This window comes from Vespula pensylvanica, chromosome 2 (assembly GCF_014466175.1).
Source record: "Vespula pensylvanica isolate Volc-1 chromosome 2, ASM1446617v1, whole genome shotgun sequence".
Taxonomy (NCBI): Eukaryota; Metazoa; Arthropoda; class Insecta; order Hymenoptera; family Vespidae; genus Vespula; species Vespula pensylvanica.
In genome coordinates this window covers 16,190,358-16,218,086 of record NC_057686.1, presented here as the reverse complement: position 1 = coordinate 16,218,086, position 27,729 = coordinate 16,190,358, and the positions used below count along the sequence as shown (strand labels likewise).

At 31.0% G+C, this 27,729-nt stretch overlaps 4 protein-coding genes and 2 long non-coding RNA genes across 22 annotated transcripts in view; 3 read left to right on the top strand and 3 right to left on the bottom strand.

Annotated features, from left to right (window-relative positions):
- LOC122627263 (D-2-hydroxyglutarate dehydrogenase, mitochondrial) overlaps nt 1-3,699 on the bottom strand; it is an 11,677-nt gene extending 7,978 nt beyond the window's left edge. The window contains exon 1 of one of the 2 annotated variants that reach the window (XM_043808302.1): nt 3,543-3,699. Coding sequence is in view for 1 of the 2 variants with exons in the window: in XM_043808301.1 (XP_043664236.1) it covers nt 1,305-1,337 (33 nt within the window). In the remaining variant the exon portion in view is untranslated. Of the gene's footprint in view, nt 1-1,304; nt 1,996-3,542 lie in introns of those variants that run through there. The other variant, XM_043808301.1, reaches the window with a different exon arrangement.
- LOC122627261 (polyhomeotic-proximal chromatin protein-like) lies at nt 1,155-9,697 on the top strand. 11 transcript variants are annotated; one of them, XM_043808300.1, is made up of 14 exons: nt 1,155-1,296; nt 4,041-4,481; nt 4,560-4,814; nt 4,908-5,192; nt 5,271-5,472; nt 5,548-5,777; nt 5,930-6,236; nt 6,335-6,501; nt 6,668-6,950; nt 7,039-7,293; nt 7,391-7,507; nt 7,604-7,751; nt 7,847-8,027; nt 8,310-9,697. In XM_043808300.1, the coding sequence occupies exons 2-14, from the start codon at nt 4,101-4,103 to the stop codon at nt 8,535-8,537; spliced, it is 3,039 nt and encodes a 1,012-aa protein (XP_043664235.1). In that variant the 5' UTR covers nt 1,155-1,296; nt 4,041-4,100; the 3' UTR covers nt 8,538-9,697. The 11 variants fall into 11 exon arrangements, with proteins under 11 accessions (XP_043664235.1, XP_043664227.1, XP_043664233.1 ...); XM_043808292.1 differs by having other exon boundaries at nt 5,930-6,266; nt 6,335-6,519; XM_043808298.1 differs by having other exon boundaries at nt 4,896-5,192; nt 5,548-5,720; nt 5,930-6,266; nt 6,335-6,519.
- A 248-nt stretch (nt 9,698-9,945) lies between these two features.
- On the bottom strand, nt 9,946-10,952 carry LOC122627265. Its single transcript, XR_006326818.1, has 2 exons — nt 10,856-10,952; nt 9,946-10,498 (listed from the first exon to the last, which is right to left on the bottom strand). It is a non-coding gene; the product is annotated as an uncharacterized LOC122627265 (long non-coding RNA).
- On the top strand, nt 10,938-14,519 carry LOC122627266. Its single transcript, XR_006326819.1, has 2 exons — nt 10,938-11,142; nt 14,327-14,519. It is a non-coding gene; the product is annotated as an uncharacterized LOC122627266 (long non-coding RNA).
- On the bottom strand, nt 11,673-20,250 carry LOC122627264 (dysbindin protein homolog). Of its 2 annotated transcripts, XM_043808303.1 has the most exons (8): nt 16,774-17,019; nt 16,146-16,279; nt 13,334-13,463; nt 12,874-13,105; nt 12,506-12,795; nt 12,240-12,395; nt 11,994-12,134; nt 11,673-11,847 (listed from the first exon to the last, which is right to left on the bottom strand). In XM_043808303.1, the coding sequence occupies exons 4-8, from the start codon at nt 12,927-12,929 to the stop codon at nt 11,759-11,761; spliced, it is 732 nt and encodes a 243-aa protein (XP_043664238.1). In that variant the 5' UTR covers nt 12,930-13,105; nt 13,334-13,463; nt 16,146-16,279; nt 16,774-17,019; the 3' UTR covers nt 11,673-11,758. The 2 variants fall into 2 exon arrangements, with proteins under 2 accessions (XP_043664238.1, XP_043664239.1); XM_043808304.1 differs by lacking the exons at nt 13,334-13,463; nt 16,146-16,279; nt 16,774-17,019 and adding an exon at nt 20,126-20,250.
- Nucleotides 15,691-27,285, top strand: LOC122627260. Of its 5 annotated transcripts, none has more exons than XM_043808285.1 (9): nt 15,691-16,250; nt 19,396-19,499; nt 20,839-21,290; nt 21,359-21,642; nt 21,713-22,864; nt 23,522-23,817; nt 24,268-24,673; nt 24,763-24,864; nt 24,949-27,285. In XM_043808285.1, exons 2-9 carry the CDS (start codon nt 19,403-19,405, stop codon nt 25,286-25,288), a joined length of 3,129 nt encoding a protein of 1,042 aa, XP_043664220.1. In that variant the 5' UTR covers nt 15,691-16,250; nt 19,396-19,402; the 3' UTR covers nt 25,289-27,285. The 5 variants fall into 5 exon arrangements, with proteins under 5 accessions (XP_043664220.1, XP_043664222.1, XP_043664223.1 ...); XM_043808287.1 differs by lacking the exon at nt 15,691-16,250 and adding an exon at nt 17,954-19,208 and having other exon boundaries at nt 21,719-22,864; XM_043808288.1 differs by lacking the exon at nt 15,691-16,250 and adding an exon at nt 17,955-19,208 and having other exon boundaries at nt 24,280-24,673.
- Nucleotides 27,286-27,729: the final 444 nt, after the last annotated feature.

The window sequence follows — 27,729 nt, the reverse complement described above, 5'->3', positions numbered from 1 at the left end:
AAAAAAAAAATACGTATGTACATACTTTTATGTACACATACGATAAATAACAAAACTGTATAACTACACGAAAAAAAAAAAAACAAGTAAAATATAAATACAAAGAAATAAGTTTGGTCTCGTAAGAACGCTATAATGAGATTATTAATAAGATAAAAAAAAACCAACAAACAGATAGCTGATGTTAGAAAGAAAAAAAATGGCTTCCATGTAAGACACCTTCTAATCTATATTACATCACATTAAGAAAAAATGTTAGACGATGAAGAGTGACACGATGATTATATTAATATATGCGAGCGATTAAATATCAATCAACTGTTTTTTATCATACAAGTTTTGAAAAATAGTGAAAATAATGTAATAGTTCTATTCCTTTAATATTAAATAAAATGAAAATACATGAGAGGGAAGGAACAGGGCATATTAGTTGGTTGGGACGTCCCTGGCAGTATCACGCGCTATGCTACAAAATCTTCGGTGGACTATAATCTCGTGTACGTATAAAACGTCCAGTTTGTTGGTGTGAGTGCTCTCAAAATCGAGTGGCTTCGGGCGAGTGTGAGTACCGTTACGAAGCATGCGCCCATAACCACGGTGTCCAATAGCCCCGCCTTTTCGACGCGAACCGATGCCTTTGGGATTTGTCCTCCGCCGACCAATGAGCGAATAGCTTGCCTCGACGAGGGGTTAGGAGACGTCAGGGAAAGGAACGTTTTCAGGTTAGTGGGGGTAAGAGAATCGGTTGGAAGGGGACGATCCTTGAGGATGGTGGGCAAGTTCGGGGGAGAGGAAGGGAAAGGGAGGGGAGGTAGAGAGAGAGAGAGAGAGATAGAGAGTGAGAGAGAAAGAGAGAGAGAGGGAATGGAACACCGTGTGCCGTGCGGGAGCAGGGAAACAGCAGACAACGAATGCGACGACCGATGCTTACGAAACCTCGCGACGTCAACGCGCTACGCGACGCCGTTTAAAACATCAAGATACGTTCTTTCGTAAAGGATCGAAATACGTCGGTGGGTTTCTCATCGTTCGGCCGATCTAACGTGTCAAAATTGTAAGAAAATCGTCGTCTACGCGACGGCGGTGAAGTGGTGGTGGTGGTGGTGGTGGCGGTGGTGGTGGTGGGTGGTGGTAGTGGCGACGGCAACGGCGACGGCAACGACGACGACAACGACGACGACGACGACGACGACGACGACGACGACGACAACGAAGACAACGACAACGGTGGTGGCGGTTGTGCCTTCATTGCTGTGTGTTCGGAAACGTGCATAGGTGTGACTGCGCAGTCGCTATGTGAGTACCTGAACGACGAGTATTTCTCCTACGAGTCCCATGGCTGTTGTCTGCTTCTCGAGTCTTTTATCGTTGCATTTTCGAACACCTTTTCTTTCTTTTCTTTCTCTTTCTTTCTCTCGTTTCGTCGCGCTTACCAACTCGAACACAACTTCAATGCGAACGATCGTCGCGCCGGTTAAGAACTCTCAACCTCTTCTCCGCGTCCCGCCCGTTCTTCGAATACACGCTATGTTTTTTTATAATCCAATATGTCCGTCGCCAAAGGGACGCTGTATCTTTCTTTCCTTTTTAAATGAATGTATTTATCATCGTTAAGAACATTCTAACGTGTGTACAAACCGAACGATTTACGATTCAAAGCATCGTAGATATAACTCTGGCTCGCTGGCTCACTGAGAACCGCGTGCTGCTGTGTGTTATTATCATTATTATCGTCGTCGCGCCGTTATTGGCATTATGGCGAGATCCATGTTGCGTGCGTTTGGCCGCCCCCTGGAGGCTTCGGCATCTCGCTTCTCCCCTTCCCTAACTTTTGCTTTTCCTCGTCCCTCTTTCCTCTTACCGTTCTCTCTCGCTCCACCATTTCCGTCTAATCCCACGCTCTCTGCTTCGCTCCCTCCCCCTTTCTCCACGCCTTTCAATCGTGTTTCCCGCTCAATCTTCTCGTCCTGCGTCTTTCTCCTTCTCCTTTCCTTCCTTCCTCCTTCCCTCCCTTCCTCCCTCCTTCTCACTCTCCCTCTCTCTCTGTCTCTCTCTCTTTCTCTGTATGCATTCTCTTTCCCCTTCCCTTTTCTCTCTTTCTCTATCTCTTTTCCCCTTCCTCATTTCGTACCAACCTACCCTTTTTCCCAGTGAGACTAATTATGGTGGTCATTCGGACGGACGACATTTTGTTCCCGAGTATCTTTCAAAGTTGCTAAGATGGATCGCGTGCATTTTCATTGGATCGATATAGCTTTCTTCCTATATTATAGGTAGATACCTTCTTTACCGTGCGAAACAAATGAATTATCTTCTACGTTCTTCACGGTCTTCTTCTATTGGTCCTACTGGTTGTGTAGTGATATCGTGTTTCGCTACGAATAGCGCCTTACAAATCCCACGCGATAATACGAGTAACTTTGAGTAAAGAAATAACTTGGTAATAATTCGAATTTTTCGTGAAAATGTTTCGTTGTATTAATTTGCTAATATTGAACGCATATATTTCGATTAATACAATTCAAAAATTTCGTATTGTTTTCTATGACAAATATATTTCATTTAATACACGCAAAGTTATTGTGTTGATTAAATAGAATATAAATTTAAATTCGACCAATGATCGTTCTTCATTTAATGACGAGCGGCTTATATGTTGCAATATGTATATATATATATATATAATATATATACGTATCGCACACACACACACACACATCACTAATTAGTAGATTTTAATTAGTTAAATAATGCTTCGTATTCATACAATCGTGATGAAGTGATTGGTGGAATATATATATATATTTTTTTTTAACGATTCATTCAATCATTATTCGATGTAGAGGTTAATTTTATAAATTCTTCAAATAATTATTTATTTTCTTATGTTTTTGATAACGAATTAGAAAATTTCTTTTATGTATTACTGTTCTTTCTCTTATTTCTTTATAAAATGTATTTAATAAATTAGATTTTCATAATTTTCTATTATCAATGTTATATTCTTATATTATCAATGATATAATATTGAAATAAATGCATCTTAATGATTTTTGTTTGAAAAAAGTTCTATTATCTCTTGTGCCCAAATTATAATATATATGAAATATTGAAGATGAAGATTTAAAGATGATAATGCAGTATGTTCGTATTTAAAGTCGAAGCAACAAAATAGTCATATTGATTTACATTATATTTAGAAATGATCGTTAAAAAATTGATAATAATCTGCATATACCTTGCAAAACTTAATTTTTATTAACACTTGTTTTTTTCTTCTTGAAAATGAATTATTTTAAAATAATATCATAACCAAACATACAAATAAATTTAAGCTTTTTCAAAATTTTTATAATGGAATATATTTTATCATCATATATATAGAAATTAAATATATTCAAAAGTGGATCAATATATGTATTTGTTTCAGAAAACAAAATATTGATCTTATATATTCATTTATGGATTTACTCTTTATTTTTGTTTAAAGCAATCATTCTGTAATAATATGCTAATGATGATAAACTTGAAAAATCACTGACCTGTTTTAAAAGAAGTTGAAGAGTTTTTATTTTTTAATTCTTTCACTGTTTCTTCAAATGTATACATATATTAATTAAGCTTCATATGCACTGATCATGCTCAAACTTGATATTATATTTAAGTCATTGTGAAGTATGAATACATGCGTGTGTGTCTGTATATATATATATGTATATGTATGTATGTATATATTTATGTATTGCGCAATAGATGTTTATCAAGTTTATCAATAATGTTCAATGACAAATCATAATATAAAATAAAAGATTTAATTTATGTTCAAAGGTCATGTAATATTTTGAATAAAATATAAATGGGAAAAAACTAATAATTGTATATTTATAACAAAATTAAAATGAAATGAAAATTCTGAATGGAGTTTGAGTTTGAGAAACAAGTTTGAACAAGATTATACTGATTAAAAAAGTAGAATGAAATGATAAATAAAGCAATTCCATGTTTATATTGTAATATATATATATATATATATGAAACAGTTGTCACAGCCTCAGCACTGACGATCCCCGGGCCAATAGTTACATCTCTAGTAATATCAAATGATGACTGCAACTCATGAGCTTCAACAACAGCAAAACGTTCAGCAGCAACAACAGCATGTTCAACAACAGCAACAACAGGTGCAGCAACAACAACAAGTTCAACAGCAGGTGCAGCCACAACAACAACAAATTCAACCCCAAGTGCAGGCGCAACAGCAGATTCAGCAGCAAGTTCAACCTCAGCAACAAATGCAAGTACAACAGCAAGTGCAGCAACAAGTACAACAACAAGTACAGCAACAACAACAGCAGCAGCAGCAGCAACAGCAGCAGCAACAACAACAGCCACAGCAACAACAAAGTAATGGGCCACATAATGTGGTACCTACACAAGTACAAGTTCAACCACAGGTAGCAGCAAATATGCCCCAACAACAGGTATAGTTAATATTGATACATAATAAGATTTTTGTAATTTTTTTAAATAAAAAAATATTAATTATGCATTTGTATCAGTTACAGGGAGCAGTTGCCGTATCAATGCACCATCAACAGCAAGGTGTTGGTGGTGTATCTATGGCATTGTCTGGTCAGCAAGGTGCAACAACCATAACTACAATGGCTGCACATCCCCAAGCAGTTCAAGTTATTCAACAACCAATACAAAGTCAAGCATATCATTTGCAACAACTTTATAATACTCAAGCTCCATTACTAATGCCTGGAAATTTGGCTCTTCATCCTGCTGGAATAAATCCATCTTCGATTCAGGTACAAATCAATTTTAAATAAATTTAATAGTTAATTAATATAATTTTATATTTGACTTATTTATAAGGAGAATATCCATAGAACACTTTGCAGGTTACAACAGCTGGTAAGCCTTTTCAGTCTGCAGCTCAATTGACACCTCATATGTTAACTACAGCATCAACACCTGACCAAGGTACAGGTCATCCTGGTGCAGGAGGGACAAAAGTTCAAGGATTTCCAACAAGCTACTTACCTGTACCCACTTCTGCTACTCCTGATGCAGGGCAGGCACTAGTCTTTGGGCAACTTGGCGTGTTAGGTTCACCACAGCCTCCACCGTCGTTACAACAACAACAACAGCAACAATCGGCAAATAAACAAGATCAAGTACAAAAGGTAACTTATTATCTTTATATATACCCATAACTATTACTATAGAAAAATCATATTGATAATGTATCAATTCTTTCGTAGTATACCACATGTACAGCGGGTACTCCATCCGGCGCAAGAGGACCAGGAATGCAATTTGCGCTATGGCAGTTTGCACCTCAAGTGTGGACTGGATTACAACCACCAGCTGTTCTCACTGCTGCTCCAAATCAAATATTTATTCGAAGTCCTACACAACCCGATATGTTCATTCAAAGTCCACAACCCATTCAAGCTCATAATGGTCGGTACATCGCAATTTTCATTTATATTTTCTTATTTCTCTCTCTTTCTTATTGTAAAAATATATTTGTTATAGCGTTAGCAACCCAACAACAGATTCAAGGAGTACAGCAAATTGCCGCTGCTAGTGGAAAAGCGAAGGTAATGGATATACAACAATATCAAGCAATGAAAAGCAAGCAGAGCACAGGCGGACAGCGACCACTTAGCATTTTACCATCCTCGCTGCAAACTGTCAATATACGAGCTGCAAGTTCTGTTTCTACACAAACTGTTCATGAAGTACAAGTCACGGTACACGCACAGGTTACTATGATTAACATTTACATCATTTAGGAAAGAATTTTTTTAAGTGGTGTAAATGTGTCATAATGTATTGTAAGCTGTGCTTCAGCATTATATAAGCTTTCAACTCAAAATGCCGATATAATATATTTTTCACTTTCTTTTCTCTCTAGAGTGGTAAAGTGAGCGGAAGCGGAAGTAAAGGGCGTGGTAAACCAATGCAATCGCCTCAACAACAACAACAACAACAGCAACAACAACAACAACAGCAACAACAACAACAACAACAACAACAACAACAGCAGCAACAGCAACAAACACAACAGGCGATGCAACAACAGCATCAACAAGTTTTTATTCAACAAAAGCAACATCCTCAGCAACAACAACAACAACAACAACAACAACAACAATTACAACAACAATATCAACAACAACAAGTGCAATCATCCCAACAAATTCAACCTAAACCTATGATGGGTAAGAAATATCTTTTGATGATAAATATGGGTAAGAGATTTAAATCGTTCTTTCTAACGATTCATCAAACACGTACATTCATTGTAATTATTATACAGCAGGTATGACTTTACAACAACAGCAGCAACCCGGAGTAGTCTTAGGTAGTGAAGCAAGACCTATTATGCCTGTAGTATCAGTAGGAAGTGTTGGGGTTGCTGCTACGTCACAAATAAATCAAGTACAGCAACCTCCAATGTCTGCTGTACAACAGCTTCCATTACCGGTACAAAACTATTATCATGTAATGTATACCCTACTGCTACGAATATATAATTGTTATTATATTAGAGATAAAATTTCATATAAAGTATTTGAGTAGTTAAAAAAAGTTATACTATAGTAAATAATTCATGCAACGTCTCTAGAAAATATTTATTCCTTTTTTTCAGACTATTAATCCGACAATAATAAGCAATCAAATAGTAAGTGGAGCATCGCAAGTTCAATCTGTACCAATAGTAAATCGACCGACTGAACAACAACCTCATGATCCAAATAACGCTACAATAATGATAACATCACCTGATCGTAATCATCAAGCTGACTGTTCAATAATACTGCCATCGACAAATCTCTCTGTTGTTAACGATGATAATGTTAAATCTGCAAAAAAAGAAGAGACTGTAACAATTACTTCGGAAGAGATATCGATATCTCAGACAGATCTATCAGGTATGTGATTAATAATTAGAATTATATATGTATTATATAAATACAAAACATTTGTCAATATTTTTTCTTTTTCTTTCTAAATATATAGATACCGATCATTCGAAGGCTCAAGTAAAAGAAGATGAAAATAATATTTCGAAAACAGATGAAAAAACATGTAATAATCCTTTAGCTGGACTCGCTAATACGGTCAATTCTATTACCAATGGTGCAGCTAATGAAGAGTCAACGAACGTTTCTGTATCTATTCCTCTCACAGCAAGTAATAAACATGCACCTCCTAAGGCAATGGTTAAACCTCAAGTTCTTACGCACGTGATTGAAGGATTTGTTATACAAGAAGGTATATACGCCTTTCAATATTTGTATAAAATATATTATATTATATATATATATATATATACACATATATTTAACAAATTATATATTTTTGTTTGTAGCATCCGAACCATTTGCAGTTAATCGAACATCCTTAAATAATACAATGGGCCAAGATGCAACAAATATTTTAAATCGTAACAATTCCTCTGAAAAGGATAATCACGAAGAACCACCAAGTATGACAAATTTAATTATACATATATATATATATATATATATGTATTTTTTCTAAATTCGTAATATAATTGTACATATTAATGTTTAAAAACTAGGAAAGAAACATGCTCCAAATTACAACGTGGATGAAGATGGAAACAATGCTCAAATTGGAAAATGTGAAAGTTGTGGTAACATGATCGACGAGCAAAGTATTAAATTTAAAAAGGACAAACGTTTTTGTTCGACCATTTGTGCGAAAAGGTTAGCAAATTTTTTTTCTAATGCGATTATGTGTCTATGTAAAATTTGTAATTGATTAAATTATTGATTAAATTATTTTTATACAAAATTTATAGTAAAAAACGTGAATCACGTGAACGAGATGTAATGGAAAAACAATGGACGGAAATGGAAATGGAAAGTAAAACTATTGATGTAGAAAATAATAAGAAAAATGGGGAAGATAAATCATTGTCAACAACAACTACTTCCTCAGTAGATGAGTCCATTCCGAAAGTAAATCCTGTGAAATGGACGGTATGTATAGAACTTGTATTTTTATTAATTGTTCGTGAATTCGTTGTCGTTTTTCGAATTAGATTAAATTTTTTCTTTCTTCACAAATTTTTCTAAACGGTTAATTAAACACAATATTTTGCAGCAGTTATTATTCATATTTTATTTCCTAACGTGTTCTAAGCGAATACTTAAAAAAAAAAAATTACCTCCTAATATGTAGATCTATATTTATTTGATATGATATGAATTTAATAAGTTAATTGAAATGTACGATGAATATCATCTCTTCCATTTTTGTAGGTAGGAGAAGTATGCGAATTCATACGTGGTTTACCAGGTTGTGCTGATTATGCAGAAGACTTTGCTATTCAAGAAATCGATGGACAAGCTCTTATGTTATTAAAGGAAGATCATTTGATGTCAGCCATGAGTATTAAATTAGGACCTGCATTAAAAATAGTGGCCAGGATCGATTCGATGCGCATAGAATCAATGTCCAATTCTAATCCTACGTCTAATAGCTCATAAATTATTTCCTTTTGCATTTGGTTTTATATAAACTTGAATTAAAATAATTTATGGGCTGCAGAGGGTTTGTGCAAGTATTCGATTCAATACAAAATATTTGATTATCTGCAATATAACAAGACTCATTTTGTAAATACTTAATTTAGGTTGTAATAGGAGAGAAAAGAATTATATAATTCAAATGATAATTTCATTTCTACGAACCAGATCGCAGTTTGCAGAATTGGAAGGAAATTTATTAAAAAGAAAAAGAAAAAAGCAAAAAGTAACCAACAAAAATGATTATATCATTTTTATAGACTTAAGAATATTAAGAAAGAATTCTGCAGAAGTCAGAGTATAAGTAAGCCATTATTTCATTTCTTGTAATATTATTAATATAACTATTGTAAATATTTGTTAAACTATATTATAGACACATAATTATATTCTTAAGAAAGAAGCTACAATGTTTGCCTAATATAATATATAAGAATTAAGCATAGAACAATGCTTTAAGAATGATATTTCTATATAAAAAAAAAAAATTAATAAAAAAAAATAATAATAAGAGAAAATCGTTGTAAGTCATAAATTTCTTACAATTCTGTGCAATTACAGTAATTGTACAAATTCCTGACTTTATAAAAAATTTTAATGCGATGCATTTCGACTTATAATGATTAACTCTTTAATCATATGTAAATAGCATTTTATATATATATATATATATATATATATATATATATATGTATGTATGTATGTATATATAAATATAAATGAATGGAAATTTTTTTTAATTTGGTATGGACATGTATATTGTATGAATGTTTTTTCAAAGTACAATTTTATAAAAGGCGTACAATTAACATAGTCAAGAATCTGAGTACAAAATGTGTCTATTATGCAGAATACAAGCATTGTACATAAGATGTTTAGAGATACGTGCTGTACTCTGTATTCGAAAAATATTATTTTGGGTTGCGTCCTAATGAAAAGTATCATCTTCTACATCACTTCAAATTGTAATTAATACAGTCCTTTACTGTAGTAAATGAAAATATTTGAACACACATTTCTGGTACTTCTGAACATATATTTTGTAAATGTATCACTACAGGTAGCTTCAAATGTATATATTAGATATAAAATGTTTATTTAATATACAAATTTTATAACAACATATTAATTATTACGGTCATTTATACTTCCTACAATGTAATATTTTTTCTGATTCTTTTAAATATAGAATTTATTTATATTTTTATAGTTTTTATATTACAATATAGAAAAAAATTCTAATCAACACTATATGCAGTGTAGATAAAAATAATATTCTTATGAAAATATATGTATATATCTTTTTATTCAATTTTTTATATATACATATAAATAAATATTTTAGGATTTATACATTTCAATCTTAGAGTTAAAGTTTCAATCATTTTATTATCATTAGATTACATTATGAAGTATACTTTTAAAAATTTATTATTATTGCATGAAATTGGTACAAATAATATCAGATTTATGCCTTTGTTTAAATACTTGGAAAATATATGGCACTAATCTACAAGCTATCTAAAAATTCTTTAGTTTTACAAATGTTTCAACGATAACAAATATACTTTATATCCTACTTTTTATTTCTGCAGAAAAAAGAGGATTTTAAGTGGACGGTGCCTAAACTATAAAAGTAACACTTTCCTTGATTGTCTACATTTTAATCATATTTTAATATTACGTAGATACAGTATCTTCTAAGTCCATTCCTTCCCTCAAAAGCTCTTTTTCTTTTTCTTGTAACTTCAATTTATTTTCTGGTACAGTACGTGTGAAATAAAGATACGTTGAATATAACACAAGTGTTCCAGTTAATACTGTTGCCGCCATACATATATTAACAAAACCTCTGTGTAATTTATCATAATAATACTCCTTTCTTTTCGTGCGGTTCAACATATTTTATATTGATTTAGAATCTAAAATTAGAAATGTTAACCATAAAGCGTATAATTTGGTATATATATATATATATTGATGTATTTTCATGAATTAACATAACCTCAAGTAATCTCAATTAAACAAACTTTCTTTTTTTCAATGAAGTATTTATTATTTAATTTATCAAAACGTATATACATATATTTATTATTTATAACGAGATATTCACTAATATCAAGAAAACAAATAAAATTTTGAATCTTTTTACGAACTACATAATTAAAATTGTAAACGAATAAATACTGATTTATCATTGTTTGTTTGTATATAATAAAATTTCGATTTAAAGAAAAAGAAACTTAAGTTATATATAAATATATTTCAATTTTACATACCTGTGTTTATCTTAATTTATTTATATTTTATAAAAATATCTAAACTTGACTTCGTTTAAACTTCTCGATACGTCCAACCAGGATGAGATGTTCACAGAGTATCATGGTATATCCTGAGATTACCAGATATATATATGTGCGACAGTAGCGCCATCTGGAGTTGCTTGTACGCAACTACAATAAATATTGCTGTAGAACGTTTGTATCATAATACGTAATACGACTCTTACCGAAAATACAAATATTATCGACGGATCAAAGATAGAAGTTCGTAGAAGTATATACAGGTAACGCTTGTTGTATTTCCTCAAATTATAAGATTATTCACAAGTTAAATTTAATATATCTCTTTTGACAAATTATTAAGAACTGCTATATTTGGTATTATTATTTTTCTCGTAAATACGTTTTTTCGATATAATATATATTTATAAAATATTATTGTTTTAATATTATACATGCTTTATTACATAGTATAGTAAAATAAATTTTAAGTTGTTTATTATATCACATCTTTATATATATTTTATATATATTTCTGCACATATTTATATATTCGTATATTATCTATTTGTATATAATATTGACTGTGAACTAATTTAATATCGTTTTATTATTTGTTTTCTTTTTTTAATTTTTATTTTTAATATAATGCAATGTCACAGTCAATTTAATTGCCACATATACATATTACTGCAGATATATATGTAGATATAATAATAATAATAATAATAATAATAATAATAAAAACAAATATTACTCTTTTCTAAAAAAAAAAAAAAAAAAATAAATAATATAATAATTAATAGGACAAATAAATAATATAATGCATTTAATTAAGTGGAAAAAGAGAATAGAATGGAAAAGGAAAAGTATCTAAAATGATAGGATCTTAATAAATTTTCAATTCTCTAAGAATTCATCAAACATTTGAGAATCTACATCCAATACTATTTCATCCAAAGATGGACCTTCTTTAGTTGTTGGTATTTCTGGAATAAAAATGCGTATATATATATATATATATATGTATGTATATATAAATATTTTCACTACATCATGAAGTGTTCTACGTCTATCACACATATTTTATTTTCATTAATTTAATAAATATGTAAATATAAAAGATAACACATACTAGGTATATATCCTGTTGCTTTATAAGCTTCTAATTCTCCTTTAAAAACTTCATCAAAAGTTTCTTGTCGTTCCTTTAACATTACTTGTTGCTTCTGTTCATGCTTTGATACTCTGTCAATATGTTCATTTGCTAATTTTGCTAAAAAAAATATATATATATATTAAATAATATTAATTAATTTTGTTAAAATGTTAAGAGCTTAATTTGTTAAGTTTTTTGTTAATAGTTTAGTACTCAGTATACCTTTTACAGAATTGATTTCTGATAATCTTTTCTCTTTATATAAAGCCAACTGAAATCTGTGATCCAGTTGTCTGCTCTGTAAATCTATCATTTCATTAAGATCTTCTAATTTATACAAAGCTCCTTCGACTTCTTCAAACATTTCTTCCAGTGTTCCTATGATAATATTGATTTTTTGTTTATGCTATATTTCATTATTGAAATGTTTCTTTGTAGAAGAAATACAATCTTTATTTATGACAATATTAAACAATTATGAAAGATACCTATTTGATCCATGAGATTTTGTATTCCATTATTTATTTGTGGAATTATAGCTAAAGTGTTGTTTAAACATGTTATATTATTCCATTCGTATTCCAATTTACCATAAATGTTAGTTACAAGAGTATCAACTTCTTGAGCTTTAGCTGCATTTATTTCCGCCAATTCATGTAATTCGTTCCATTGTAACTGAAAATGATGTAAAACATCTGCACCTGCATCATAATTAACATTTCTTGATCTAACAGTTTTTTTCTGTTTAGGATTTTCTACTACTGTTAAACCTCGTATACTGCAACAAAACAAATATTTTATAGAATTATTTCTACAATTGCAGATATGTCAATGATAATATGTAAATCGTTATTACCTAGCGGATAAACCTTCTTGTACTGTCTGGAATTTATTACGCAAAGATCCAAACATATTTTCGTCAAATGCATTTACTTCTTATATAAGATAAAATTAGCAAGTTAATTACAGTTTTAATTATTTTATAGTCTTCTAAAGTATAATAGGCATAAAATAATCAAGCCTTGACACATAAAGTAATGTACAAATTTTCTTATCAAAACATTTTATGAACTATGGCTTGATATGAACTGAAACAAATAAGTTTATATTTATATTAAATCTTGTAATTATTAAGAATTTAATATTTATTATTACTATTATTATTATTATTATTATTATTATTATTATTATTATTATTATTATTATTATTATTATTATTATTATTATTATTATTATTTAGCACAATATTATAAATTGTCATAATAACAGTACTTTTTACACAGTTCTCTAGAAATATTTGAAACTAATAAACTAACCGAGAAATATAAAATCATTGCTAATATCAATAAAACGCATTTATATGTAAGTTAAAATAACTGTATTATTGCATTTATTGAATTTCCGTTGGACTTTGACCAACTTGAGTCAGCATGTCATTAGTTTAACCTAATAAAAAAGAAAAAAAGAAAATGCACGGTTAACAACAGTTTTCTTTGTATAGATTGGCAACGCTGTTTTACAATCGAATATCACATCAGTTATTCATTCATTATTAAACTAAATAATAAAAGAGTCCTATTAATTATAATGATTACTTTCTATTCTATATTAAATGCGACATTGAAATCATGATAACGCGATCTTGTAAATATGCAAGCGTTACTACATCATGATTAATATATTATGCCAAAGAAGAATATTTTTGCATTGCAAAGAGATATAAATAAACATAAGTAGAAAGAAACCTACGAAGTAAATACAAAATTGGTTATATAGCAACATTGTACCTATGTGCGAATGTATATACTATTATATTTAACATAATGATATTATCTTGTTTATTTTTTCCACAATGTTTACAATGTTTTATTCGATTTTTGAATTTTTGAATTTTATTAAATCAACATTTATACGTGACGTCAAAATTACATCATTTCTTAAAGGTTATCGAGTCAAGTAAAAAAATAGACGAGAGATCAGACGCAAAGATCTGTTTTATGTATCAGAAATAACAATACAATATAATAATCATAAAGAAAAATAAATATGTATATATATATATATATATTCACATACACACATACATGCATATATATATTCGTGTATAAATACGTATATATATATATATATATACATATATATTTGTGCTCATAAATATTAATTAACTATCTGATCGATAGTTTAAATCTAAAGCATTTAATCTTGAAGTTGAATGTATGAGAAGGATAGACAAGTAAAATAAGTAATGACGCGACAACTATAAAGCCGTTCACCAATTAAAGCGACTATTTCTGTGTCTCTCGCAACAGGAATTCTCAACACGAATCATGTTGCTCTGTGTGTTAAGCAATTTGGCAACGTCGCTAAGGCTTAATCCGGCCAGAAGGAATGGAGCCTAGCAACCAGTGAGGTCAACAAACGAGGTCAAATCACAGATTACCTGCGCAGTACGACGGAAATAATGATGATGCAGATGTAAATACATATGTATGTTGAAATACATATCTCTTTTTTATAGTTTTATTAAAGAAACTTTCGTTTCCTTATTAAATGATGTAACATTTTTTGCTTCAAAGAAGAATGTAAGGTTAGAACAGAAAATAACACACACACGCACACACAAACAATGAAAAGAGTTTTATTTTTGTTACTTTTATTGTTAACGAAAATGTATTCTTTTTCATTTAGACAGTAAAAAAAGAAAAAGAAAAAAAAAAGAAATCGAAAGAGAATATTCATGAATTATTTTAAGATAAAATCTGAATAAATCTTTAGCAATGATGCAACTTTGTGAATATATATATTATATATATATATATATATATATATATATATATATATATATAGGATATGCGCGCGCACATTATACGCAAAATGTATAGATTCGATCTATGTAAAATAAAGCATCAATACTTATTCAACTTTAGAATCGGAAGATGGGAAGCTGTGAAGAAGGGAGATGGCGATTGGTAGTAGTGGAATGGTTGGGAGTTGCAAAGCTGTACATATGAATTCCGCCGTAGATAGATTTTTATGAATCTAGGTGGTAGATACGAGAGAGAGAGAGAGAGAGAGAGAGAGAGAGAGAGAGAGAGAGAGAGAGAGAGAGAGAGAGAGAGAGAAAGTGACAGAGTGGGGAATAGGGAGGAGGAATTGGGAGAGAATTGGAAGAGAGAGAGAAAAAGAGAAAGAGAGAGAGTCAGTAGGTAGAATCAAAAGGGAAATAGTTGGAAGGGAGTAGGGCGTGGCACTCTACATCGCCGAAAATAAATGGAATGTATGGTAGCGATTTAAGCAAGTAGCAATACTATACTACAGTCTACTTCGTGTACATTTTTTTTTATTTTCAGAAGCGTTGCTGTTAATACTGAAAGAGAGAGAGAGAGAGAGAGAGAGAGGGATAGAGACAGAGACAGAGACAGAGAGAGAGAGAGAGAGAGAAAGAGAGAGAATCACTATTTTAAAGTTAGGATATTTGGAAAACAAAAATATTAAATTTATTGCCCTAACTACGGGTTCGAAATCGTTCGATATTAATTACTATACCAATGTTAATACGCAACTTTACCATACGCGCGCGTCTACGCGTGTGTCTACGCGTGTGTCTACGCGAGAGAGAGAGAGAGAGAGAGAGAGAGAGAGAGAGAGAGAGAGAGAGAGAGAGAGAGAGAGAGAGAGAGAGAGAGACAGCACTTTTATATAAATAGCAAAATATCATAGTAACTGTAAATTCTTTGCGATACGAATAATAGCGTAATAGAGGATAATTGCATTGAATCTGCTGTAGAAGCGAAATTTTCTACAGAAAGGTTTCACTCCTAAGTAAATATTCAGTAAGAGAGAAAGAGAGAGAGAGAAAGAAAGAGAGAAAGTAACTTGAGCAAAACTCAACGGAAGGGAATTAAAGCTGGAAAAGTTCTGCGCAACTCGTCGACAGAACGAGAAGTTTGTGGGAGGAGCAGTCGAGCATTGTGGGTCAATGTACTTATCACGGCGTCTCTTCTCTTCCCCCTTCTCCCCTTATTCTGGTTATATATCATACTACTATATCGTGGTAATTCTATTCTCCCTTTCCACTACCTGTCTCTCGTCATAGAGATCATCTCTTTGCGCATACTAGTACAAAACCTGCTACTGATGCTGATACTGATGCTGATGCTGATACTAATGCTGATGTTGCTGCTGCTGCTGCTACTGCAGATGCTGCTACAATCAAAGGACGAAAAACGACGGGTAGGGATAGGATCGATAGTCAAGTATACCTGCAATGAAAATGCCAACCAGTATATAGATATATATATATATATATATATATGTATATATATATACGTGTGTGTGTATGTGTATTGTGTCTGCACGTGCATATATGTATATTTAATCATCTAATTGCATATCCGAGCTTTATTTATTAGAGAAGCGGAGAAACACGAAATGCAACGCGCGAAGCTCTTTTCAGAAGTATTGATCCACTTGTAGAGAACGTATTATTATTTATTATTCATTTTACGAGTTTAACTGTTACGTTTTACGTCAGCTTGTGCATAGTAATCGTTATAAATGATAGAGATTGTGAAACAATATAGCATCGTTAAGTTTGAAAAATGTAACCTTGACAATTTTTTTTATTATATGATGTCTCACGACATTGTTGTAACAATATTAATTTATTTATAACTTTCAAAGCTAATTCGAAAAGATTACGATCTTTTATAATTCAAACACAAAGTGCTTTTCGAATGTGCGTGTGCTTACGTACGTATATGTCGTATATGTTTGTATATACGTCTGTGCATATTTGTGTGAATGTGCACGCGCGCACGTGTTTGCACAAATGTCCCTGAACACCACACACTATCACGCTTTACGATCAATAGAGAAACGGCACATTCGGCTGTTTTCGACATGTTCCGTTGAGTTCCCCTACTATATTCGTCCTCGACGACCTCCAACCATTAACGACCACGCCTTGCTTGCGTGCTTTCAAGATAAAACTGGTTCTTTGAGGCGCAAATACGCGCCTAACATTCCCTAAAGGTTTTCTTGATTATGTTAATGTTGAAAGGACACACCCCCTAATATGCCTGAATGTGTGTGCGCGCATGCATATTTGTGTATACATATATATATATATATATATATATATATATATATATAGTTCTTTTTTATCATATATATTTGTTATTCCAAATATCGATAGAAATAGCACTCAAAGCTGCTCATATCTATATCGTTAAAAATTCGTGTATGCAATGAATATATATATATATATACATATACATATGTAAATGTATAGAACGATCAACATTACAGTTATAATCGATCAACCAATTTAAATTTATAATTTTAAGGTTCGTTGTTGTTACGTTGTAATAACGAAAGCAAGAAAATTGCATATCACAAATCATAGTTGCGTAAATGCTGTCAGAACTCGCAATTGTTTTGCTTTACGAATGAATGACGCAGACAGGTGGTAGCAAATAGCAATTGGTAGTAGCGAGCTTGCTTGGTTGAGGATTTAGCTGGACAATTGTGAATGGAAAGAGAGATTATCGAGGTATGGGGGAGGGTGGCAAGGAGGGAGGGGAATTCGTACAAATACAAGATGGTAAGAGATGTTCGAAAGAAAAGAGGGTAAGAACAAGCGAGAGAAGAAAAGAAAAAGGGAATGAAAAAGTGAGAGAGAGAGAGAGAAAGAGAGAAAGAAAGAAAGAGATTATCCAGCAACGTCGGAGGTACGCCTGCGTTAATGTTGCATCATGGTTCCCCACCCAGCTTCTGGATGCACATTAGGTTGACTTAATTTCAATTCGAGCTGTTTTCCATCTCTCTCTCTCTCTCTCTCTCTCTCTCTCATTCGCTGTCGCTATTACTCTCACTCTCTCTCTCTCTCTGTCTTTCTCCCTTCCTCTCTCTTTCTCTCTCTCTCCCTCTCTCTCTCTCGCTTTCTTCTTTCCTCCAACGAAGCGAGTCTTTACAGTCGTATTCATCCCACTGCTCTCCCTTTATACTTGTTTGGAGTTTCATGCAAAGGGTTTACATGAGAATGTACGCATGCGCGCGCGTAACTATACAAGTACGCCGTCGAGAATGAACCCTCGAAATGCTGATAAAGGAACGCAGTACCAGAGCTGGTGGGGGAAAAGTTAAGCGAGATGGGGAAGTGGGGAGGCAGACGGAACGAGCGTTATTCCTATAAAGAGTAAGCGAGGGGCGAAGAGACGAGTAAAGGAGGGAAACCGCAAGCGTTCCGGAGTGGGGAGAGAAGCCCGCCGTTTGCCGCGAACGGCGCACGCTGCTCCATGCTCGCTTGCTCGCGCGCGCGCGCGCGTCCTTACAAAATACAACGCATCTGAACACTCTGAACTCGACGTTGAGAACGCGCTTCAACAGTTCGGCACGAATTCACACTGAGTTGATTATCCTGTCGCGCGGTTTCATCGTGGTGGCGCCGCCATATTGGCGGCTCAATATAACACGTACTAATAATAAAGTTGAGATAGGATACGCGACAGGCGTCCGGTGGCAGTCGATGCGTCGATTCCACCATCGTTGAACGGTCGCCGCGTCAATGTATCATTTAGAGGAAAACGCTGTGATCATGTTTTAACACTGTCAGCCATGTTTGATCATATGCAAGAACTTAAGAGGGCCTTACTATCCTCCAAATGATAACAAATCTTCATCGCATCGTTTGTTTATATCGTTGTTTTCGGATCTTTTTCTTTTGTTGATCGACGTGAAAAAAAAAAGAAATAGAAAAAAGACCAGAGACCATCGTGCGGTGAAGAACGAAAAGAAAAGAAAACGAGAAAAGATCGAATAAATTTGGCGCGTAGTCATTTTGACGCACGTTGGAAATTTGTCCAGCGCGCGTATTTAATTGGTCCCATTTTTCCATGAATATTTGTTACAAATTCATTACATCGATGAAAGATCTAATTTTTTGTATGGCCTTTTAAATATCGAGTAACTGTCATTATTGTGTCATGAATTATCTTATGTGATTATCAACGACAAAGGTTATAATTATTCTTATACTTGAGGTTCGAAACATTCGTTGAATACAAGCCGGTTCTTCGAATGTTTCGTTTTGTTATTGTACGATGTACAATAGTCTTCGCAGACGAGTTTCAACAACATGAACTTATGTTGATAACTTTATGAAAATTTTCATTGTTGGCAACAATGCCTGTAAGTACTCTATTTATACATATATCTTTTAGTGTAATAAAAAGGAAAAGAAGCAAAAGAGTGTTATCATATTTATGTAATTAATCTATTATTACATATGATACGTTTCCAAATTTATCAACTCTTGTTATAAATGCAACTAATAAATTGATAATATTTAATACAAAATTTGTACTACTATTTGCAGATTGGAAATGAATGATCCATTAGATAACGATATTAAAGAATTTGGATTGTCCACGAAGGGTACAATTTATCAGGATAGTGACGTGGATCTGCTACAGACATTTGGTATGTGATCATTCGCTAAGAATAATAAAAAAACATTATACGTTTATGTAAACAAATTACACGAATACATACCATCTACAAGCATTCTGAAAAGATGTCGAGTACATGTACCTTTATATTGAAGTATTTTTTCCTTTCTGTGAAAAGATGTATAATATCTAATCAAAAGTATATAGATCTATTAATATATTCTCTTTATTGAAAACTCGTTTAATTTCTATTTATTTAACTCTCTTCTTTTTTCCTTTTTAATTAGATTTTTCTGATCTTTTGGCTATATCATCACTCGACATTTTTTTTTAATTCACTCATTTCTAACAAATTTATATACATGAGATCGAATAATTTCTTCAGGAAATGATTTGTCAGGTCCTATTTTGAAATGATTTACATATTGTATAAATTTAATTAAACATTTAATTTAATAATGAATTTATTTTTAATTGATAGTCGTAGCTTTAGCTATTATGAATATGCTTCACTATTTGCTTTCTACTGCTTAATTAATCAGGAAGTTTGCTTTACATAAAACATATATGTATATACACGCTATTATAGTAAAATATGTCATTATATATTCAGTTCATGATTTATATTGGAAATAAATTAGAAATATTTGTTCTTACCTTTCCTTATTTTATGTTAGTTCACGTTGTATCTCGATGATTTCTTTTTATCGTTTGATCGTGTTATTTTTTTATGAAAAACAAATAAACAAATATTTTACATATACGACAATCGTTCACTCGACAGATCGACAAGCCCTATGTTTAAGATCGCGTTAATTCGAAAGTAATTGTGGCGGGAAATTCGTATTTCGGATAAACGAACCAATAGGATTCGTTCTATAAATGATATCGATTTGTTCCATTTTCATTTCATGGCAAAACGAAAATCAACTTTGGTCTTAAACGGTTCATATATACTATAAGAAGCCATTTTTCGTATTGGTATTATCGCGCGTTTTTGTAAATATAAATTGCGTCTATTGTTTACATAGCGTCAATTTATGTAATAGGACAGCGTTGCAATTTTGAACGGCTAGTGGGTATCGATAAACGAGAATCGTATGCTCAATACGATCAACGAATCATCTGCATGGATGTAAAACGTTGGTGACATTGGTGTAATCAATTTGATAAGACGCGAAAGCGCGGCAAATTGTGTTAGGTATTTTGTTGTAGTATCAACGAAGAAATATTTCTCTTATTTTTATTTGATTTATAAATATCTTAATAAATATAAAATGTCGGTTTTTTCTTTTTTTAATAATTTTTTCTTTTAATATCATATATGATATTTATTTTAATTGGGAAATAAATTGTATCTATTGTTACAGGTGAACAAATAGATAAACAAAGTCCATCGTATAATTTATCCAGTCAACCATTTCATTGCGAAATTTGTGAAGAACAATTTACAACGAAAAAACAATTACGAACGCATATTTTCACTCATTTAGGAAGAGCTCGTGTAGTACTTAAGAGAGTTTCTGATTTAAAACCAGTGAAGAGAAAGCACAGCGATACGTATTGTTTAAGTACAGAAAAGAGTCAATCTCTTAAATTAAAACTTAAGAAAACAACATATACTGACCCCCTTAAATTAACACTTAAGAAATCATCGGTGTCTGAAGATTTTATTGTAGTTAGTACTAATCATAGTCTGGAAATAAGTAATTACTCTAAAGAAGACGTGGCAGGTGCGGAAGGTAAAAATGAACAGACAGATACAGAAGAAACAGATAATTCAATCGAACAAACATTCGAAAACGTGATGGTAGATCAACAGGTATGTTTTCATAGATTACAATTATTTAAGTCGTTAGACTGTCTAAATTATATTTCGATTTTTTATAGGATGATTATGAGAACGTCAAATTTGAATCTGACCATGATAATCCTTTGGAAGAAAACGAAAGACCATCCTTAGACATCAATGAAGGTGATTCTGGAGTAGGGAGTGATATGGCAAATCCATCTGAAAAGGAAGATCAAAACGTTGATGATTTACACGGAACGGATCATTATGATAATTCAGATAAAAGGTTTTCGGAAACAGAGGATCATGAAGAATCGGATGCTTTAGAAGCAACATGCAGAGAAACTATAGAAAATTTGAAGAAGTTGGGAGAACAGTCAAGGTAATTTATGATTATGTACACTTATTAATTAGTTAATATATTTCTTAAACATATAAAAATATATTTTCAGTTCTAGATCTATGAATCAGTTAATTAATTCTTCTGTTGACGAAGATAATGATACGGCAAATGAAGTAGATATGATACATGATCTTGAAGAAAATCCAGCCATAAGCATTATTTCTAAGTCTTCCACATTTTCTAATCATTCTGTATCTGAAGATGATCCAAAACAGTCTACAGAGACAGCAACTGGATTTAATTGGAATCAATTGTCTACTGATTTAACTCATAAAGATAAAGTTAATCTGAAAGAGAATGAGGAACATGAAGAAAATCCAAATGAAAACAATATTGAAAATTCTAGTTCACTTTTGCAAAACTTTTTAATTGAACACCAAAGACGCAATCAAAGTGAATCAATATCAAGTAACTTACCACCTGTTGAAACTGAATATGTTTCTCTAGAAAAATTAGCAGAAACTGTTAACACGTGTCGTGTTTGCAATGAAAAGTTTAAGGATATAACACATCTTGATGAGCATAGAAGTAAAGTTGGTCATTATCAGTGCAATATTCCAGATTGTGCCAACCTTATTTTCCATTCGCCAGTAGAAGTTTCAATGCATAAGTCTCAAGTACATGGAACCTCACTTTCTCCAAATGTTAGTCAATTGTCGCCACATTTAAATACGAATTCTCCGCATTTAAATCAAAATTCACCACATTTACGTCAAGCATCTCCACAATTGAATACACATTCGCCGCATGCTCCGTCTATGGAATCTCCATCGCAACTTAGTAGAAGTTCTCCATTGACATCTCCTCATCAAACAAATTCTCCAACATATAATACTACAACCAATACAGGTCAACAAATAATACCACCAGTTAATTTTGAACAATTGCCAGCACCTGTACAGCAACTAGCTCAACAAGTGCAACGTATGCCTCTTCCACAAACACAGTTACCTCCAAGTCTTCCACCAGGAGCTAATACCATGATACCTGGACCAAATTACTTTGTACAACCACCAGGACGACCACCATTATATAGAGTTCCTGGTCCACAGGGTATGCATTACCCTTCTCATATATCTCATCTATATCCACAATATGGACCTGGTCCATATCCACAGATGACTGCTCCTCCACAAATGCATCCTCAACTGTCTCAACAAATGTCACGCGGACGATATCCGTCGGTTGCACAAAATACTAGGTAATACATATGCTTATTATGTAAATAATCTTTAAAGTGTTTATTTGATTAAACAAATAGATGCGTATAATTTATACATGTATATATACAGATCTTTATAAATTTAGTCATTTTACAGGTTAATTCCTTAGGAAGGGCATGACAATTTCTTCCTTAAGGAATTAGAGTATATATATAATAAACATAAACACAAGATGGTTCATTTAAATGAGGCTTAAATATTTCAATATCTTTGATTTGTGATGATACAAAAAATATTTTTTATATAACGTGAATAATATTAAGAAACCAATATCTGGCAAGAATTTTTTTTTCAAAGTCATTTTTTCGGAGTTTTCAAGGCGATCATTCGTCATGGATGTTTACTTGTATACTACTATATATATATATATATATATATATATATATATATATATATATATATTTTATTGCATCGTAGTTGATAGATAAATATGTTTAGACATGTATAATAATATGAACTTCAAATTACCTTGATCTCCAATAATTAAAGTAACGTAAAATTTGTCTATCGAAATCGCAAACTTTCGCTAAAACGTGATAATCGAGAACCTATCACTGTAAATAACCCCTGACTATATATATATCTATATATGTATCAAATTATAGTAATTAATATTTATGTATGAATTTTATTAGGACACCACGTATACCTCAAAGTGGTACAGTTCCTCGTCAACGTTTAAAAAGACCAATGCAACAAGCAATGCAAGTACAGCAACAACAAAATAATTCTGTTTTAAAACAAAGAAGGATGGATGTTTTAATGCCAGATAGAAATGAAGATGCAGATTGTCATGTTATTGCACAACAGAAAAGAAATGATGGATTACCTGTAATACAAAATGTTCAAGGAGCTACAACTCAGCAAGCAAATAGAAATGACTCAACAATACATCTTACAGATTCAATAACCCTTAGTGTTAGACAACCTGGTAAGTTGTAACTAATTGTTATAATAATGTAAATATTACGAAGAATATTATTAACGTTATTTAAATTATGTTATATATTTTTCTCATATAATATTATTATTATTGAAGGGTGTTAATAGTATTCTTATTAAGTAGTTATATTTTATGATACTTGAGCAATTATTTTTTCATACTTTTATCATTTAATCAATGTTATATGAATCTTTTTTCCAATATTTTATGTTGATTCATTTGATTGAAGTGCCTCTTCTGAATAATAACTTTTTACTTTATTTTTGACTTTTCATTTTTTTGTTCAGTTATTGTTATATTTCATTAATCTAAAAAATTTTTTTTGTATATTGATATTAAAATATTGTACGTTTTGCTATATTTCTATTTACCTAATGTTAATATTAAATATAGAAGAGGTATATTTCAAAAATATAGAAATATCTTGCTAATCAAAAGGTTCTGCCCCAGCTCAACTTCAAAATACATCAAATCCTGGTAAGAAGTCTGATGCAAAGGCCGTAGCAAATGTATTAGCAGCTAGAGGTATTACAGTTACACCAGCCGCAAATAAAAGTAAAACAAATGAACAAAATAAACAGCAATCACCAGTACAACAACAAAGGCCTACTTCTACTCAGCAGTCTTTAAATGTCCCATCTCTTAATTTAAATTCAGCTATTTCTATTATACCAGCAACCTCGCAAAGAAAGCAGCAAGAACAAGGACAGTTTGCTGTTCCTCAAAATAAACAAAACAAATCACCAATAAGTGATGTAGAACGGCCACCTAGACCTCCTACTGTTGATTTAACTCAAGATAATCCACCTCAAGTGCCAGTTGTACGACGAGGAAGGCCTCCAAGGTAGGGATATATATATATATATACACACACACACACACACACACACACACACACACATTAATTTGTTCACATTTATATGTTTATTTCAGAACATTACTTACTTGTCAAATGTGTGACAAAAGTTTCCAAAATCAAGACATGCTAACACAGCATATGGCAACACACAGAGCAACAAATAAACTTCTTCATAAGTAAGTTGTATTATTTTTTATAATAATTATATATATATATATATATATATATGAGATATATAAAAATATTTGTATTTTTTTAAGGTGTAATTTGTGTTCTGCTCAATATCCAACAGCTCAAGCATTAGTTACGCACAAACAAACTTATCATAAAGAAGTTGATACTATGCCACAAAATGGAGGTATAGAATTGGCTATACCAGTCGTAGATTTAAAATCTCCACACGTTTTGAATCGTTTATCGAATTTAGGTATTCAAAGTTATATACCATTATCGCAATTAAGTGCTCAAACTGGTGGCTATTTTGGTTTACCAATAATAACTATAGATGGTGCAAGAAATCCTAATACATGTAATTTAGGCGCACTTGGTGCTACATCGATACTGAGCCTTGGTCCTCTAAAACATTTGTCTAATAGGTAACTAGGAAGAGGTTCTTTGATGATCATACTATGCACGATCTTCTATTTTTATTTTTTTCAAGTTTTTCACAATCATTATTTTTCTACTTGGGTAAATTCATATATTATATTGTTTCTTTCCATGACTTATTATCGTTCGGATTCTTCGTTTTATTTTTATTAATTTTAATTTTCCCTTTAGAAATATACATTTCATGATTTAGATTTATTCACATAAATCTGAACACTGATGCAATTAAATGGACAATATTTTTTCATCATTTGTTTATTTTTGAGAGGATAAAGATTTTCAGAATTGTCAGTTTACTTCTCAAAAGTATAACTTTACTTTTAATTTGTATAATTCTAGAGCAATACAGTATTCTTAAATCCTAAAAATTAGAAAAACTTTTCAATATGTTTATAATAACTTTGAATAATCCGAGAAAAATACAATCAATAAAAATAAAGTATCTACTATATATTTACATATTCTGCACTAATATAACAGAATTTTTAGCAAATGGTGTATTTCATGTGCAATTCATTAATGTAATATATTTTTTTGAAAACGAGAGAATTAAGTAGAATTTATTAAAAGGCATTTTCACATAGAACATTTTTCTCATAAGAAGGTGCACTGATAAATATTGAAAATATTTATAACTCTTTGTGCTCGCACATTTTCCATTATTATAAGCAATATTAAAAAGTGAATTCTATTAAAATCACTTTCAATATATTGCAAATTTAAATGGAAATTCACACAAATGCATTATTTTCTATATAGTATTATTTAAAATTTCTATTTCAATATCGACAATATAATATAATAAAATGACGATAAATTGGACAAGATGTAAGAGAATCTATTTGTTAAACAGATGATAGTCGAGCGTAAATAATTTAGGTTACTAGTAATTTGAGTTAATAAATATATTGATGTAAAATTCAGATTACAAACAAATGGTGCTTTACAGCACTTACATTCATGCAACTTGATGGTGTTGAAAATCAGTATTGATTTGAATATAAAGTGTGCTTTGTTAAAATAATCTATGTTTTAGTATATCCAATATGTAAGTTCAATTTTAAAGACATATCCTCTAAAACAATTGTAATTAATGTATAAATATAAATATTTTTAATTTTATTAAAAGTTTGCGATTAAAATAACACATTTTACGATTATTTTTTAATAAAAAATAGATACATTGCCTATATGTCAAATCTATAGATAGTATAATTTTAACATAGCACACTAGTAGATAATTTTATATTATGTAGTATAGTCCTAATTAACAGTATATATATCACATATATTATGTTATTAAAAGAATTTATTATTATATACAATTAAATTTTTGCTCGAAGTTAAAGAAAAGCGATCTATTTTCATAAATATTGAACAAAAATATAATAAATTGAAAACACATTATATATTATTTTTATTTGGACATTTACTCTCGCGCGCTTTTTCAATGTAATTGAAAAGTTTTTATATTTACAGCAATTTGCATGTATGAATGCAAAATGCACAAAGTTGCTAATGTACCTAAAGGCAGACTATTTTCTGCTAATTTAACAGGATAGCGTATTTCAAAACTTCTAACCGATGATTCATTCTCGTTATATATATATCTATATATATATATATAAATAAAAAAAAAATATATATATATATAATATATATATATCTTACTACTTGCGTCCAATTAAAAATAAGAAATTCAGAAGTAATGAAATTAAAATAGCGCGTTACTATACATTAATTATACAAATGTAACAAATTTAATTATTTTCTTTTTCGTTTTATATTTTGTATTTTAAACTATGAAAACGAATTGTATATAGATACATTTTGTATAAATGGACACCCATATTTAGCTAATACGTTTGTTTATACAGGAATCGTATTAAAGAAAGTTATATGTAGGTACGTACACGAAATTAAATGTACACATACCTACCAACACTATTTAAATCATTGTTAATTATAGTTAACGAAATAACACAGCACTCAATTATTATTTATTATCATTCCTGTTATTACATTGTTATTTGTAAATAATTATCTCTCATCATTTTTTATGTTATATATATATATAAACATAAATATATATATATATATATATATATTCGTCTCATATGTATTCGGTTCGTATATAGATTATAATAACACTGTCAAAACAAAAAGTGTAAGAACTGATTCAAAATAATGATAATATTATTGTTGTATATATTTGTATAATAATAAAAAGCTGATCAATATAATATTTTGATGAAGTAGATATATATATATATATATATATATATATATATATATATATATATATATATATGAGAGCAATCAGCCATTGCAAGAATTTCCTTCTTGTTTAATCTAAAAATATACAACAAATTTTAACAAGTAATTATAACTTGCATATTTATTATATACGTCCTTATTTATATTTAAATAGA

What these genes read in the sequence shown, in the direction of transcription:
- LOC122627260 (XM_043808285.1), top strand. Translation starts at nt 19,403, where the DNA reads ATGAATGATCCATTAGATAACGATATTAAAGAATTTGGATTGTCCACG. An exon ending in CCTTAGTGTTAGACAACCTG is followed by an intron (nt 23,818 to 24,267) that starts GTAAGTTGTAAC and finishes GCTAATCAAAAG; the next exon opens with GTTCTGCCCCAGCTCAACTT. An exon ending in ACAAATAAACTTCTTCATAA is followed by an intron (nt 24,865 to 24,948) that starts GTAAGTTGTATT and finishes TATTTTTTTAAG; the next exon opens with GTGTAATTTGTGTTCTGCTC.
- LOC122627261 (XM_043808289.1), top strand. Translation starts at nt 4,101, where the DNA reads ATGATGACTGCAACTCATGAGCTTCAACAACAGCAAAACGTTCAGCAG. An exon ending in TAATCACGAAGAACCACCAA is followed by an intron (nt 7,508 to 7,603) that starts GTATGACAAATT and finishes TTTAAAAACTAG; the next exon opens with GAAAGAAACATGCTCCAAAT. An exon ending in TAAATCCTGTGAAATGGACG is followed by an intron (nt 8,028 to 8,309) that starts GTATGTATAGAA and finishes CCATTTTTGTAG; the next exon opens with GTAGGAGAAGTATGCGAATT.
- LOC122627264 (XM_043808304.1), bottom strand. Translation starts at nt 12,929, where the DNA reads ATGTTTGGATCTTTGCGTAATAAATTCCAGACAGTACAAGAAGGTTTA. An exon ending in CAAGAAGGTTTATCCGCTAG is followed by an intron (nt 12,796 to 12,873) that starts GTAATAACGATT and finishes GTTTTGTTGCAG; the next exon opens with TATACGAGGTTTAACAGTAG. An exon ending in AGCAACAGGATATATACCTA is followed by an intron (nt 11,848 to 11,993) that starts GTATGTGTTATC and finishes TTTTTATTCCAG; the next exon opens with AAATACCAACAACTAAAGAA.